Raw genomic sequence first — 16632 nt, 5'->3', positions numbered from 1 at the left:
TCATTTCTGCCACTATCTGAATATCTTTCTTCTTCAATTATTTCTCCCGCAGTAGACCTCTACTTTTTTATGCTCTATTAAAATGCTGATCATTTCCTTATTGATATATATTTCTTTTGATGGTTAGACAAGCAAACAAAAAGATTCAACTGTGGTTCACTGAAGTTATTGGGTGCTTTGTTGCCATAGCCAATTAAATCCAGAATGTATCAATATTAGTGAGAAAAGCAAAGAATGACTCAAACAAGAATTTGCTTAATTCAACCATAAACTTCCCATATACATCAAAGCTCAAGATAGCTCTTTTCTGGCTTGGGTTTCCTGAGCCCCATGTTGGGGCGCCTGGTTATCTTTCTTAAAGTATTTCCCATGATGTTTATCTTTAGCCACAGATCTATCTTCCAATTCTAAGAAAAATTTCTCACTCCATTCTCTCCTCTTCTTGCAACACAATACGTATTGGCTACTTCCTCTACTATGTGTTAATATTAACAAGACGTTCTACTTTTCTACTCCTTTACACAGTGACGTAATCTCTTATAGCCACTAATTCTTTTCTAATTAAGGCCAAAGGATTTGATTAACTCTAGTCCCCTCATATAATAATTACATTCTGATAGCTTGATAGCCTTGTATGTAAACTATTTTGAATGTTAAGTTGGAGGAAATATTTTGTAACGTGTTATCAAGAAAATCTAGATGACGTCATTTTCACAGTAGACTTTGGCTTAGTTATGGTTTAAAAATTACTCTTGTAAAGAATTGCAAAACGTATATATATATATATATATATATATATATATTCCTCTAGCTGGAACACAAGCTTAGTAATTCTAAGGTTATCCTGCCACTGAGCTAGGATTAACATCAAGGACATTACTTGTTCTGTGCCTTGTGTAAAGTTAGTGTTTAGTAAATACTTTTGGATTCATTTGATGAAAGATGTCATTCCAGAACCAGTCAAGTGTTCTTCACAAATTCAAGGGGATCCTCTTTTCTACTATGTCTTCAGAAGAACTTCTAAATTCCCTGGACTTTTTCAATGCGAGAGAAGATGATGTGTTTCTGGTGTCCTATCCAAAATCTGGTAAAGTTTATTTTAATGTATTTTTAAATATATAAGTGCATTTAAAAATGTGTGAAATATAAGAAATAAGTATAACATAATATTCTACTGTACAGAAATATAATAATAATATAATATATTACACTATAGAAATATACTAACAATTTTTACAAAACATTTATTTTTTGTAATTTATCTACTGGAAATTTAAGTAAGTAAATGCTTATTTCAATGAAAAAGTTTGACATTAGAAAGCTGAAAACTGTGTTTCAAGAAAATTCAACTGGAGGAATTAGATCTTTTACTACAGTCTTGTTTCTCTTTTATTCATTAATGTATACAGATGCTGATATACATAATAAGCATAATATCTGTAACATTATAAAGTTCTCTTCGTACTTGTACCAGCCATGGCGATGAACAGTATTTGTTCAATTCACACTTAATGATTGATTTATAAATGAATAATTTTTTTCCTGGGCTAATAATAAAACCATACATATTTTTAGTGTTCAATTTTTTAAAAGATTTTATTTATTTGAGAGAAAGAGAGAGCAGGAGCAGAGGGGAGGGGCAGAGGGAGAGGGAGAAGCAGACTCCCTACTGACAGAGAGCCCAATGCAGGGCTCAATCCCAGGACCCTGAGATCATGACCTGAGCCGAAGGCACATGCTTAACCGACTGAGCCACCCAGGCGCCCCTTCAGTGTTCACTTTTATGTGTTCTTATGCAAACTCTTTATTTCCACATATACTTATATACTCATTAAAGGACTCTTCTTTATGAAACTCTTCTTTATTTCCACATATACTTATACACTCATGAAAGGACCATTATGAATAGTGTCATCCTGGGGATAATCTAAATTAATTATATATTCTTTTTAATTTCGAGAGGAGGGCGGGATATATACTATCCAACTGCCTGCTGTGATTTCCGGAAGAGTGGACATGTGTAAGTGGGCATATGCTTGCTAGTATGATTCCGCAACTAAGTGCTTAGCCCCTTCAAACTGCGTTTGCATTTTAGTCCCTTTATCTGATTGTGAGTCAGGCCCAAGAGGCCCTCCCCATTAGAAGACATGGAGTTCACACAGATATTCCAGGGTGTTTTTTGAGAATAAATATAAATCACATATGTAATTCTTTTATTGGAAAATGGTGTTGCAAATGGAAATTAAATGTTTGCTTCCAGAATACCTCGGTATTCTCTGTGAATAAATAAACCTCATTTATTCGCTCTCTGAATAAATATACCTTACCCTAAGTTGATATGTTAGTTTAGAAAGTGATTTATGATACTTTTAAGGTTCTTTGAGCAGGTGGCTAGTTTATACCTTATGTAAACAACTGTATATAAAGCTTCTACTGCACATACTGATGCCTACAAATTGATATCACCCACCAGCTCTGGAGGTGCCCTGAACACAGCCCAAAACTCTATTCTCTCTTCTTCACCAGAATAAATCAATACATCTTGTGAAAAATAATAGAAATGTCATTACTATATTAGTCATGTTTATATGAATATTACAAAGAGTTGACTTATGAGCATTTTAATCTAAAATAGTCTTAAATTTAAAATACATCATGCAAATGAGAGCACTGTTTAAATATTTATTCAGCTATAAATGAGTGAATATTGTAACAAATTTCAAATTGGAATTACAAATGAGATCAATGGAAAGGAAATAGGGCTGATTGAAAGTTTTTAGGAACATTGCTTTCAACTCAGCAAAGCACCCTCCCCATCCAAACTTCTACCTTGCCCGCTCCAGTTTCTTGTTGTCTATAACACTGGCGCATACCCACAATTGCTTTATGTATTCCTTCCAGACTTCATGGTAGCATAGGATTGTATCTTTATGCTGTTTGGATAGAACATTTGCTCATTGTTCAAGTGCTTTGTTTGCACAACTACTCTGTGTTTGCACACAAACAAAAATAAGATCCAGTGGCTGTCTTGCAGGGGAAATGGGGAGTCGCACACAAATATAAGCAACAGCACCTGGACTCGGGTGTGTGCTACCTGGGAGGGACAGAGAGGGTAAACAGTTACGCCAGGGGATTGCAGACTCAGAAGACCGTTTATAAAAGAGGAAGATACATGAAAGTGCAGGACGGGGGGGGGGGGGGGGGGTACTGTGTACAGGAAGATCTGTGTATTTGTGAATTGGAGAGGGTGCTAGAGGTGAATGTAGCACAGAAGAGTATTTCAAGCTGAGGAAACAGCCTAGAGAGTTCTCCGTCCCTTCATGCCCTTTAAAGTGTGAGTCTTCCTGTAAAATGAATTAATGTCGCTAGCCTTTCAACGGGTGTCTCGGGTTTCAATGGGCGTCAAGAGATAATAATATTTATAACAAAATTAATGCACTCCTTGCTATTGTAACCTCATACTAATTTTCTATATTTATTTCATTAAGAGTTTAATTTAAAAAAATGTGTTTTGTTTTATTTTTGTGTGCAGGCACTCACTGGATCGCAGAGGTCATTGGGAACATTCCCAATGCTCAAATTAGTCTAACGTCTCCTATCGAGTTGGGAGACATTTCTAAATTTGACGAGCTAAAAATGAACTGTAAGAGAAGAGTTATTCCCACACATTTGAGCTACAACATGCTACCAGTGAATATCAAGCAAAAACAATGCAAGGTGAGTTCGTTGGTTAAGGGCAAAGGCTTGGGAGGACCAGAAAACCGGGCTTGGGTTCTTGCTCTGCCACTCTCAAGCTGTGTGACCTTGGAAAATTGCTGATGCTCTCTGAGCCTTGCTTTCCTCAGAAACAATAGTATCCATCGCATACAATGTGGCAAAGATTAAGCTATGTTTTATAAACACATTACAGCAAAAACAAGAGTAGAAGTTTTTCCTTTCATCAGCAAGGAAACTAAAGCTCAGAAAGGGTAGGGGGCTTCTTAAAACCACCACAGTAAAGACAGAGCCTTAAGGTACAACCCTAACGGGAAGTGAAACTCTCTGGTTGCACCTGGTTTCCCAAGATGATGACCTGTCCTCTGTTGCCCTCAGAGCTTAGGGGCTGTTTGAACCTTCCCTGCTCTAGCAGGACATGTCAGAAGATCAGTTCCTCTTGCAAACTTCCCCTACCAGCCCTCAACCCTACTTAGCCTCCTATGTTTTCTTCCTCATCTTTGTCTTCCTGCCTTTTTCCATTTCCAAACTCTCTTAAGTGAAATGTCTGTTTTCAGCTCATTTCATATTTAGTTAATATTTAATTTTTTTCTCAGAGTACTATTCTGCCTCCTCTTCATATCAACCATCCCCTAGTATTTCTTAGAATATTGTATGTGTGTGTCTAGTGAGTATCACTGACATACAACATTGTATTAACTTCGGATGTACCACTTAATGACTCAATATTAGTATATATTGTGAAATGATCTCCACAATAAGTCTACTTACCATGTTGCTACCCATAATTACAGAATCCTTCTTTTAACCTCTCTTGTCAAAGTACGTATTAATGTATTAGTAGTTTGCACTGTCTTTTCCACTGGATGATGCCGACATGTAACGTTGGATATTCTCCAAAGGCCCTAAAGCAAGCTTCTGTCTACCAAAAGGAACAGACAAAAAACTCCAACTGGATGGCTAAGGCTTCACATTCTGCCACTTTATCCCTTTCTGTTAAGACAGTGAATGGATTTTTAAACTGCTTTCAGAGCCTCGCGGTTCTATGAGTCCGCTCAGGATGCGGAGAGCAGTTAGAGAAAACCTGACGTGTTGAGTTACTCCATAATTTTCTCTTGAGATGAAGAGAGGATAATGGGGGCAGAGCGGGGGTAAAGGTGGCTCTTCACTTCTGTGCACAGTGGCCTTTACACATCTCTCAAGAAGAACAGGTGCTGTTCATGTGGGTCGCACACACAACTCCTGGACTATGAACATAGTACAGAAAGATAGTGATGTATTCAGCATGACTTGGCAAACGCTTTCCTGCCTACGTGAAATGTGTCCACCTGATTATCGATTTAAGAGCAAGTAGAACATCTGGTCCTTGTGCAACACTGACTGTGATCGAAGACAGTCCAGCTCCTCGACCTGGTTTTCTGAGGTTTTTTATATGCTCTTACTGCTCTCTGTATGTCCCTATTATAACCTTCATGACACCGCGTTCCCTTAACCTGTTTTGAGAGAGCTGGTAACATTTCTGTCTTGCTCGTCATAGTTCTCAGACCTGGAGCATTCCACTCTGCCTGGTCTGTAGTAGGTACTAAACAAAAATGTACTGAATTGAATCCAATTGCAAGGACAGTGTTTGTGTAAATTAGGAGGGTGCCTCAGATTCCCTACTCTGTGGCAGAATTAATTGTAGAAAATGAAATCCCAAAACATCCTTCTCCTATAAATAAGGGTAGACTGTAAGAAATCTTAGTGTATTTTAAGTCCTGTGTTAGAACATTAAAATTATTTAAATTTTATTATGTTAGCTTTTTATATTAAGAAAGCAATATTGTCCTACAAATGTATGGTCGGTTTCTCAAAGCCACTGCTGAGAAGATAGGGCCATAAATTGAAAAAGTGTGGTCGGTGGACTGGCAGTACCAACATCACCTGGGAGCTTGTTAGAAATGCAGAACGCTAGGCCTCATCCTGGACCCCCCACATCAGAATCTGCATTTTAGCAAGATTCCCGAAGGAGTCTTACACACATTCACTTTTGAGAGACACTGGCTTATGTCTGTGCTTAATAATTGTGTAAGATGCCAAAAAATCATGGAGTGTATAGGTTAAGTCCGGTTGCTTTTTTTAAGAACACGTTTTGTGAGGAGGCTGTTTCCATCTAAAAATAAATTGATTTTTTTTAACAGATTATCTACATCATTAGGAATCCAAAAGATACGGCTGTTTCTTTATTCCACTACTACAGAGATAACCCGAATCTCCCTGGCATTGAAACCTGGGCTGCATTTTTCGAGCTTTTCCTAAGAGGAGATGGTAAATATAACAATGATTTCTATTCATCATATACAGTTCCCCTCCAAATGAAAGCATTTTCCAAAAGTTTAACTGGATCCTAACGGCCTACTTTCAGAAATACATTTGAATAGATTTCTTTTCTTTTTTTCTTTTCTTTTTTTTTTTTTTTTTTTTTTTTTTTTTTTTTTGCTTCTAAGCCACTCTTTCTCACTTTGCTTCTTCACAGACTTGCTTATCACCTGTGGGTAGTACGGATTTGCAATTACTTATTGAGCTGGTTGCAATGTTTTAAAACAGAGATTAATTCTGATCAAGCATCACTTTTTTTTTCCGTATATCATCAGTTTTGTCAGTGAAATAATTATGCATCGATTGGAGTAGAGCAAGATAGAGTTGAAAGCTGCACAGGCAGCCTGAAACATGTCTTAGGTATGCCTAAATGGAAAATAAGATAACACCAACAAATGGTACACACACAACACACACACACACACACACACACATTCTCCCCCTCCCGCTCCCCAAAAAAGGGGAAAAAATTCCCCAAATAAAAGAAATGAATTAGCATCTTGACACTTGGTTTATAAAGATGAACAAAAAGCAATTTCTCCTGAAAATACTAAAATCATATGTTATTTGATTGAGCTGTGCAGTGCATATCGATCTTGCATAACCATGCGTGACTTTTGATTTTTTTACTTCTTTCCTGACTTACTGGTATCTGGAGCACTTAAAAACAAAAACGAAAAACAGTTCCCAAACCTGAGTTCCCAAGCCTTTCATTAAACAGAAATAATGAACCAAGATGACGCAGAATTTAGAAGAGGGATCTTCTTTCTCCCTGGGGTTAGAAGTAGACTTGCTTGTGAGTTTCACTGTTTCACTTGCAAATGATTAAGCTTTTACGTGTTAATTTCAGAGCGGCAACAGCAAGTATAACCTTAACAGGAGGATACTGAAAACTAGCTAGCAACAGAGTTTCTTTCTTTTGCCATATTCCCCCTGGAAGAATATGCTAATGTTCACAATATCTCAGTTCCTCTTTTGCAAACATTTAGTGGAGTCATAAAGTTTCAGGAATGACAATTCTATTAAAGGTCAGCTGGTTAAAATCCCCCACCTGAAGTTTGACTGTCTTTATAACATTCCCAAGAATTGTACCAGCTAAAATTGAACTTCTTAACTTTGACAACAGGTTCACACCCCCAACTCCTGCCCCCAAATGACACATTCCATCTCAGTACCGCTAGGATGTTAAAAAAAAAATCTTACTATGTGCTATAGACACTTAGCTAAGTGCTATACAAACATGATCTCATATCATCCTCACTAGAACACACGAGCTAAATGTCATCCTCATTTTACAGGTGAGGAAAATGCAGACGTTGGGAGGCCAAATAACTTGAGTAACTCATAAGGAGCCAAGGTTTAAATTTAGGTGTCAGCTCCCAAATCTTTGCTGTTAGCACAGTGGCATAACTCGCCCAGCAAGAAAACTGTTGCTCTGATCGCTAATTCCTCTTCCACACTATGGCCTTCTAAATATTTGAAGATGGTTAGCATGCCTCACTCTGCCTCAATTCCATTTTTGGAATGAACTGTGTTTAAATATGTAAATTATTAAAAAAAAAAAAAAACAGATCTTGAGTCTGCTTTTCCTCAAGAAAAGAAAAGCCCCGTTCGTCTCCAATTATTACACAGTGGGGTTCACTGCCCCTCTCACTACTGCATGAGCTCTCATTTGGCTACATCTCTATTGTTTTGCAGTGCCCAGGAGACAAAAAGCATCCTCTGGGTACAGTCTGACTAGGGGCAGGGTAAAGCAGGCCTGTTAGTGCTCCTGTTCTAGAGATTATTTTTCTATGAATGTGGCTACAAAAAGGGCAACTCAGTCCATATGCAGGGAAGCAAACTAGCTGTCACAGGGCATCCACCACCCCATTTTCTGACATCATAGCAGAGTATCTGAGAAGGGCAATTAGTTGGAAAAATTATTCCAGGTGATTCTTCTATACCTTCTTAGGTGTGTTAATAGATTTTTAGTTGCAAAGGGATCTGCTGTGTATTATACAATCAAGCAATCTAGCCTGGACAAACCCTGCTGATACTGGGAGTAATCAGTGAATCGCTAAAGCTTTTTAAAATTTACTTGAGTGGTAACAGTGTTTATAAGATAAGGTTGTTTGTTCTCCTGTCAAAGGTATTCCTGTATTTCAGGGATGTTCTTCAGTGACTTTTTGAGGAGAAGATTCTTTGTCTTGCAATGACAACTTGATCTAGTAGAAAAACAGGCTATGGAGACAGAAGCAGGATCAAGTCTTAACTGTAATTTATTCCCTGTGTGACTGTGGACAAATTGCTTAACCATTCTGAGGCCCAGACTTGGATTTTGTAGGACTATTTAGATGTTCAAATGAAGTCATGACTAGAAATTTACTGTAGAAATCTACTCATTCTATTGGACATAGACTTTTAAAGACGGGCAAAGACTTTTAAATAGTTTCACTTTAGGGTGGAAAGGTTACAAGTAGGTATTTATCTAGAAAGATTATTTTACAACCGACGCATGATATCCTGTACTCGTTGCCAAACCATAAATACATACACATTATATGAGAAGACCGTACCATAAAGATATAGATAGCTACACATTTGTCTAATTATCTAATTTACCTTTCAGACAGTTTACAAATACACTTTAGGTTTTCAGATTAAATAGTAACTATAAATTGTGTTCTGGCAATATCCCAACAGATTAATATCTCAATGAACTAATATTTAAGCGTCATACTTTTTTTTTCTGCTAACCCCTCTCCAGTCTTATATGAGAACTCTGTATTTCCTAGGCACTTCATCTTGGTGAATTTCTGCACAACTGTCTATCATCAGAGTGCTTTCTAGAAATTAAGGTGTTTGTTGAAACTGGATAGGAGTGGGGCAGAGGGTTTGCAGAAAGTGTGGGAAGTTTGAACTCGCTGACATGGAGAATAGGAGCATGTGTTAATGCAGGGCGAATAGGTTTGCCAGGCAACCTTGGGACCCTTAAGGCTGGAAAAATGAATTTGCAGTGGTGTCAATATAAAGTTGTATAAGTTTCTTCAGCAGAACTCAGCAGCATTGGGCAAGAAGAAAAGACGTTAAAGTGTTTTGATTCAATACTGAGTGTTTTTTCAAGTGGTTGAAATAAACAGTAAGGGAGCAAGGAAGTTGAAGGCTTTGTCCAGAAAATGGTTGAGGAGATGAACAACAAGAAGAAAATGAAGGAGGGTATTTGCAGACGCTGTCCATCACAGTGTTGGCGGCAAGACCTGAGCTGCCCCAGGAGGTTGTGTTCTAAGATCAGTCTTCCGTGACTGCAGGGCACAGATCAGAAAGTCCATTTCTGACAGAGATTAGGCTAGGAAGAGAGATATAGTCAAAGGACACGAGCCTAGATTATCTCATAGGGAGGAGTTCTGGAAGTTGATAGGAAGCAGTGAGATTGCTGGTGCACAGTCCGGACCCTAAGACACATGGGTTCGTTGAGAAAGAGCAACTTCTGTTTAGGGCATTTCAGGGGGAACAAGTAATTCTGGATAACAGAGGGGGGCCATCCAGGAGGTGGTAGAAAATTCTGTCATTAAGTGAAGGATGCAAAGAAAAGCATTTCCCAGGAAAGAAAGATTTTAAGTCTCTGTTTGGAAGCTATATTTTCTTAAGGCCATAGGTCTGGACAATGAAGATTCCGATTAAAAAAATTAACCCGAAGTATAATTCTCTACATGGGTAAGAAAGACCCAGGCAGCCAATTTCTTTAGATTCTTCTGTCTTTTTGGAACAAGACGAAGTACAAATTAATTAGTTAATAATAGAATACCTGGCTCTCAAATGATCAGACTATGATCCAAAAGATTATTATTAAATCTACTTGGACATGTTGGAATGCATTTCCTGCTGCGAAACCATAACGGGCCAAATCAATGACACCTAACTACAGGCTGTGACTCTGTGACATGGGGCCTCTTTCCCCACCCAGCCTCGGGGGACACAGAAGCCTGGGTTCCCTGACAGTATCCAGGGCTTCCATTCCATCAGCAACTCTGGGCGGTGATGATATCCACCAGCGCTGGGCTGGGCTGCAGCCGCCCAGGGGACGTGGTGAAGCAGGTGGAGGGTGGTCTGGGCGCTAGAGACTAGTTCACTGCCTAAATTCCTACGAGAGAAAATCAGTGCTCTTTCCTACCATGTGTTTGTACCTGAAAATAGGCCCGCCGTTCATAGGTCAACTCTTTATCACCGATACGGTCATTTGGGCCATTCCAAGATAAAGTATTATGTAAGTCACTGAACTGGCAGTGAGAATGCTGGCAACTGAAGACGAAGACATAGGAGCCCTTCCAAACACCTGCTCTTACTTTACAGCCCGGTGGGTCCACGGGCTGCACACCCGGGCTCTGTGACGCTACGCCGCAGTCGCGGAAGTTGTTTTACAAATGCCTTACGGTTATTTTCTTGCCCTTCGCTTCCCCAGGGGCCGAAGCCGGGGACAACCGCAGTTAGCTAGGAGTTAACTATATCAACGTATTCAAAACTTTAATGTTTAAAAGTTATATGGCACAACGTCTGGCAGACACTAATGGCTTCATGAATGCTTATTTCAGCAGAACTTCAGAAAATTGCGAGTAGAGGGGCTTTTTTATAATTCGGGCATTAGCTAGTATTAAATCTGTGGATAATAAGGATGCATGGAAAGGTGTATACCTAGTATTTTTAAATTACTCTGTTTTATGCTTTAGATTGTCAAGCTAGTCAACTTTTTGTGGTACGAGAAATTGCTCGCTTTTTGTTTTTTATCATCACAGTTGATAATTTATTTTGCATGATAATTTTACTTCAAGCCCTGGACATTTTTGACATCTGTCAAATTAATAAGACAACAAAGAGATAATATCAACTACCGGTAAAGCCCTAACACTGTATTTTTCAGCCTTGAACTAAGATAAATGAATAGAATTCTTTTCTCTTTTCTCCTCCCCGCCCCTTTTTTGAGGAAGTTTATAAACTTTTTATGCTAAGAACTTATAAAAAGCATGTCCCTTTACAGGAAGAAAATAATAAATTCTCAATGTTTCTCTATTTCTCTCAAGATCCAAAGTAGTTATCAGAACACAATTATTGGGAAAGTGTATCTCTGTATTTCTGCTGTCACTCTGATAATGATAAAAAGATGCTTACCAAAATAAGAGACAAACAACACAGCCTTATTAAAAGATATAGCCATCCAGCTTCATTTCACAATATCGTATTTAGTTGAAAGAAGTAGTGTTTTAAAATTGAGTTCTTCTAAGGAAAACTCTTTTTTAAAAATATTAAGATATTATTTAATTTTGAATTATTGAGTTTTATTAAACCTAATTATAAGTTTCTCATAGCTTATGAATGACATGGTAGTAATATATGTAATTAACATTTTCTTTTTTTTTTTCTTCGTTTTAAACCCAGTATACTTAACATACAACGTTAGATTAGTTTCAGGTGTACACTATCATGATTCAACAATTCTTAAGTAAAACCCTTCACTCCAGAGTCTACTAGGTGTGTGCCTTACTTTGCCTGCTTTGGTGAAGTGGGAAGAACCCTGGGAAGCCAAGCTATGATCTTGAATAGTAACACAATTCACTTTCCTTCTAGTTGTCTATGGATCCTGGTTTGATCACGTTTTAAGCTGGGAAGAGCACAAAAATGATAAAAACATTCTAATTATATTCTATGAAGAAATGAAGAGAGTAAGTCCTTCTTAACATTTCAACAATCAAAATTTAAGTCAAATTAATTTAAAACAGGAAATCAATAAATTCTGTTTTCAGGGTTGAGGGAATGAACTTGGTGTTTTGATGAGTTATACTTTTTAAAAATAATTTTTCTGGTTGCTCAGGATCTTTCGAAAAGCATCAAGAAAATAACTACTTTCCTCGGCATAAATGTGAGTGACAGTGAAATTAGTAAGATTGCTCGGAAAACGTCGTTCAGTGAAATGAAAAATAATGCAGCCAAAGAAAACTGTGACCCCAATCATACCATCTGTGCCCTCACATCGAATAGGAACCTGGTGTTCAGGAAAGGTAAGTCAGAAAGGGATGTGGTACTTTGCCTGCGGCTTATATTTGGAAGTAGTTCCATTTTACCATTTTAGATCTCTTATTTCACCATCGTGCGCCCTATCTCTTGCACAATGGATTGTTCGTTGTCATCCCTCAGTGAAGGTTTATTAAACAAATTCCTTAAATCGCATTATTTCCAGACATTGAGATTTCCAATCCCAGTTAGGAACCAACTGAGAGAAAGACACAGGTGTCAAATAGATGGAGATGATAAAACTCCTTGAAGAATGGGCCTCAGGTCTGCAGCTTTGTGTGTTTGCTAATAACTTATCCTAAATTTTGCAGAACGTGCTTGCTTAGTCACAATCAAATGCAGTCCTGTCCCTGTGAGGCAGCCCACAGAAAGCATGGTGGAGGGAGATACGTGACACATGTTTTCTGAATTCAGAAGAGAGAAGGGAGCTGATGAGTGTGGATAGTGCACTTTCCCAAACTCACCAAATAACTTGCCCCCCAGAAGTAAGGGGTAGACAGAGAAGCTGGGAGTGTTATCTGGGGACGCTTCCCTGCATGAAAAACCAAAGAGAAGGAAATAAATCTTCTCTACTACTTGCTAACATTTAACTTAGAAGCAGTTTGGGTACATCTGGATATAAAGTGGTTTTGAAACCTATGAGAATTTTAGTTCAGATCCGGGGGGAAAATATTTGAACATTTTTCAAATTCTTCATAAATTACAATGACAAAATTGTCTACAATTAGATACTCAGGTTTCCTACTAGAAAACACACCTTTGTTTCCATTTTTTGGCTCATGTGAGTAGAATTATCCCAAAGCAAATATTTACTAACTCATATGGATTAGATAGTGCCTTAACTTTGCAAATTACTTTTTGTCTTTTTTGGTGGTTCATTTTTTATTTTCTTATAATTGCAAAGGGAGGGAGGAAAGAACTCAATTTGGCAAATATTTGGTAATAAACTATTTTCTGAGAACTAAGATTCAAAAGTTGAATAAAATAGTCTTGTCCTTCAGAAGATCACAATGTAGACAGTAATACAAGGTGATGACAGCTCTACTAGCAGAATGAGCAAATGTGAACAGCAATATGAGTGAGGGAAAGAGAAAGTTCTCCTAGCAAAGTAGGTGAGGAGATGACATTGTATCTGGGACTGGAAGCATGAGCAAGATTTTACCAGAAAACGACAGGAAGGACATACATGCCAGCAAGAGCTAACAGCAAGAAGAAAAGCCCAGAACCACCATGGAATTAGATTGGGTTTTCTTTTAGAAAGGGCAGGTAGTCTCTTGTGCCAGTCTCTTGTGCCAGGTATGACGTGTGGAGCAGAATGAGGGAGATAAATAAATTTGGGGCCAGAGACCAAAAGCTCTGATGCACATTATGAAGGGGTCTTTTTCTCCCCATGGTCTATTTGCTGTTTTAAGAAGGAACCTGAAAATAATAGAGTCAGGTGGAAAGTTGTTTAGAAGAGGGTGAAACCAGAGGCAGAAAGTCCAGTGAGAAGTTGTTGGAATAGTCCAGATACAAAACATGGAAGATCATAACTTGGGCAGTGGCAGGGAGCCAATTGTTGGGTTGATCTCAGCTCAGAAATCAGTTTAGGAGCCATTGGCAGTTTGTGGAATTAGGTAAAATTCTTCAGGGTGGGTGGATGGACTAGTAGAGAAAGGGTTAGAAGGGGAAGCCCTAGAGACCCTAACATCAATGGGAATGAAATAGCTAAGACAAGCCAAGAAAGGAAATCAGCCAGAATTACGAAGAAAGCCAGAGTCAAGCATGGCCATTTATCATTCATGAATTCTGAGGGTGGTTTCTGTAGTGGTGGTGATGGAAGGCAGATTGAGTGGATTAAAGAGATGAGAGAGAAAGAAGGGAAGCAGCAAATGAGGACCGCTGCTCCACAAAGCTTGAAAATGGAGGACAAGAGCAAGATGACATGGGAGGGTCAAGAAAAAGATTAGGATTAGTGGGAGAGAGAGGATACAGGGAAGACAGAAAGAATTTGGAAAAGGGTGCATGAAAGCAGGTAAAAGAAGCAAAGACAGGAGAAACAGAGATTGAGAGGGATTATGGTAAAGAGATTGATGAGAAATGCGAAAGTTCTGATGCCTCATGGAATCCAGTGCTACTATTGATATCTTTTATCACTGCCCTTTGAGATCTGATTAGCAAAATACTCGGTTTTCACCCATCTTATCCCACTAACTTGAGAAATTTTACTCTAACGAGAACAGAGGTAGTCGTTGACCTGCCGTACTGGTGACCCTAGCAAACATCCCCAGGTGAAACCCTATCAATATAATCGTAGCTAACAACATTAAGTCTAATGAATTTAAATTCTATCTAAAAGTGGTTTCCTTATATAGGACCTGACAAAACACAGAAAGTTAGCAGTGAAAACGTCCTCCCTGATATTAGCCCGCATGAGTGCCTATTGCTAAATTTGGACTATCTGAAGAATTAAACACAAGGATGGGTCTATTCACTCTATTCCTTCGATTGGCTGGATGGGGTGGGGGTGAGGATCCAGCCTCTGAAAATAATCATTTCAAATAAACTACTGAAGTGGATGATTCAAACTCCTTGGTGCAAGAGATATTCCTCACTTTACAGAGAATTTATGCCTGCAGTTGGCTTTAAAGTCAGAAAGGGAGCTGATAGTCTAGAAACTGACGATGGTGGCCATGGAGATAAGGCGGCAGGCAAAGATACAAGGTGGTCCACGTAAGTGTCAGAGGTCCCAGGGCCCCTAAAATTTAGGGGGGAGATTACAGGACTATGGAAAGATGTAGACAGGATGCATGTGGCAATATTGCTCATGACATTGAAAACTTAAAATGCACTTAATTGGCCTCTAATCAGAAAGTGTTAAATGTATTAAATCACATCCATACAGGGATTTACTGTGTAGTCAGGAAAACCATAGAGTGTGAATAGCCGGCATTTACTGAGTGCTTACTATGTGCCAGGCACATTATTGGATTTATCTTAAACTCAACGGCAGACTTTTGAGGGTGGTATTCATATTATTTACATTTTACTAAGATGCCAAGCACCTGAATAACTTGTCCAAAGTCATGCAACTAGTTGCTGGTAGAGTGAAGATTTGAATCCAAGCAGTCTTACTCCATCCCCCCTGCCCTAACTTCGTTGTTAATGTAGACATCATACTACGAGAAGATGGTATATAACTGGATCCAGACTCCTAAGCCCCAGGAATGAAGCCCAGGGCCAGAAGTGACAAAAGACCACGATGGGCAAGATCCAGGGTTGGGGTTTGGGATAGTGTGAGTGATAGAGGCAAGAAGAGTGGTCCTGAGGGGTGGGCGCTGTGGCCAAGGCGGAGGGTGACTTGTACCATCAGGAAAGGCTGATGTACCGAGTGACCTATAGATCTGACTTTAATCTCCAAACACCCTGTTTTGAAGGTGAGGATATCATACAAGTAACTTAGTGATAATATTTTCAACTCTCTGTTATCAATATTGTAAAATAAATTTTTTTACAAAGAGACCAATTAAGATGAACTAGGTGAAAGGGATTAAGAGTACACTTACCATGATGAGCATTGCGTAGTTGAATTGCTGAATCATTGCAATGTACTCCTGAAATCACTGTAACACTGTATGTTAATTATACTTGAATCAAGAAGAAAGAGACCAACTACCCAGCCCTGTGATATGTTATCAGCACAGTGATTGCTTCACTTCACAGGTGCGCAGGCAGGGAAATAAGTGACATCATTATGTCCACTTTGTCTGCTCTTATGTTGTTGTTGTTGTTGTTGTTTTGAGATTTATTTATTTAGTTCGGGGGGGAGCACAAGCGGGAAGGGCAGGGAGAGGAGAGAGAACCCCAAGCAGACTCTGCACTCGAAGCTCCAAACAGGATTTGATCTCAGGACCCTGAGATGCCCACCTGCACCGAAACCAAGAGTTGGGGGCTTAACCGACTGAGCTACCCAGGCCCCCCTGCTTTTATGTTTTAACTAAGTTTAGGTGAGACATTTCTTTGCCTGCTATCGTAGAACCTAGGACCTTTATATACTTAAATCTTCTTTTCTTTTTAAGAAATAACTTTTTAATATGCAGCCATTACTGAGGAAATTAGAAGCAAGAAATAAGCAAACAAAGAAAAGAAGAACCCCCATCATCTTATCACCAAGAAATGAAATCACTCACATTTTATCATAAATCTGACAGATTTCTTTTGTGAATACTATACATTTAAATTGGTGCTTGTCTGATATGCGTCCAATTTTTCCAGGAGCGGTGGGTGATTGGATAAACTACTTCACTGCAAAGCAGAGGAGAGTATTTGATGAACTATTCACAGAGAAAATGAAACACAGCGAACTAGCAAGACACTTTGAAGATTACTTTTAATATAAAAGGGAAAAGAAACCACTTTCCAGGGGCACCGGGGTGGCTCAGTGGGTTAATCATCTGCCTTCGGCTCAGGTCATGCTCCCGGGGTCCCCTCGGGGAGCCTGCTTCTCCCTCTCTCTCTGCCCTTCCCCTCCACTCA

The 16632-nt window shown here is 38.9% G+C and overlaps 1 protein-coding gene across 1 annotated transcript; it reads left to right on the top strand.

Moving 5' to 3' along the window:
* Nucleotides 1-942: 942 nt before the first annotated feature.
* Nucleotides 943-16632, top strand: LOC103665268 (sulfotransferase 6B1-like). The gene is made up of 6 exons (XM_040641899.1): nt 943-1087; nt 3533-3717; nt 5895-6021; nt 11674-11768; nt 11918-12104; nt 16372-16632. Exons 1-6 carry the CDS (start codon nt 943-945, stop codon nt 16488-16490), a joined length of 858 nt encoding a protein of 285 aa, XP_040497833.1. The 3' UTR covers nt 16491-16632.

This window comes from Ursus maritimus, unplaced genomic scaffold (assembly GCF_017311325.1).
Source record: "Ursus maritimus isolate PB19 unplaced genomic scaffold, ASM1731132v1 scaffold_26, whole genome shotgun sequence".
Classification (NCBI taxonomy): domain Eukaryota; kingdom Metazoa; phylum Chordata; class Mammalia; order Carnivora; family Ursidae; genus Ursus; species Ursus maritimus.
Note: the sequence above shows the minus strand (reverse complement) of the source record. Positions and strands in the feature narration are given on the sequence as shown.

Bases quoted from the DNA above. Each gene is read 5' to 3' on its own strand.
- LOC103665268 (XM_040641899.1), top strand. From the start codon at position 943: ATGTCATTCCAGAACCAGTCAAGTGTTCTTCACAAATTCAAGGGGATC. The intron at 1,088-3,532 runs GTAAAGTTTATT...TTTTGTGTGCAG, and splicing joins GGTGTCCTATCCAAAATCTG to GCACTCACTGGATCGCAGAG. The intron at 6,022-11,673 runs GTAAATATAACA...CTTTCCTTCTAG, and splicing joins GCTTTTCCTAAGAGGAGATG to TTGTCTATGGATCCTGGTTT.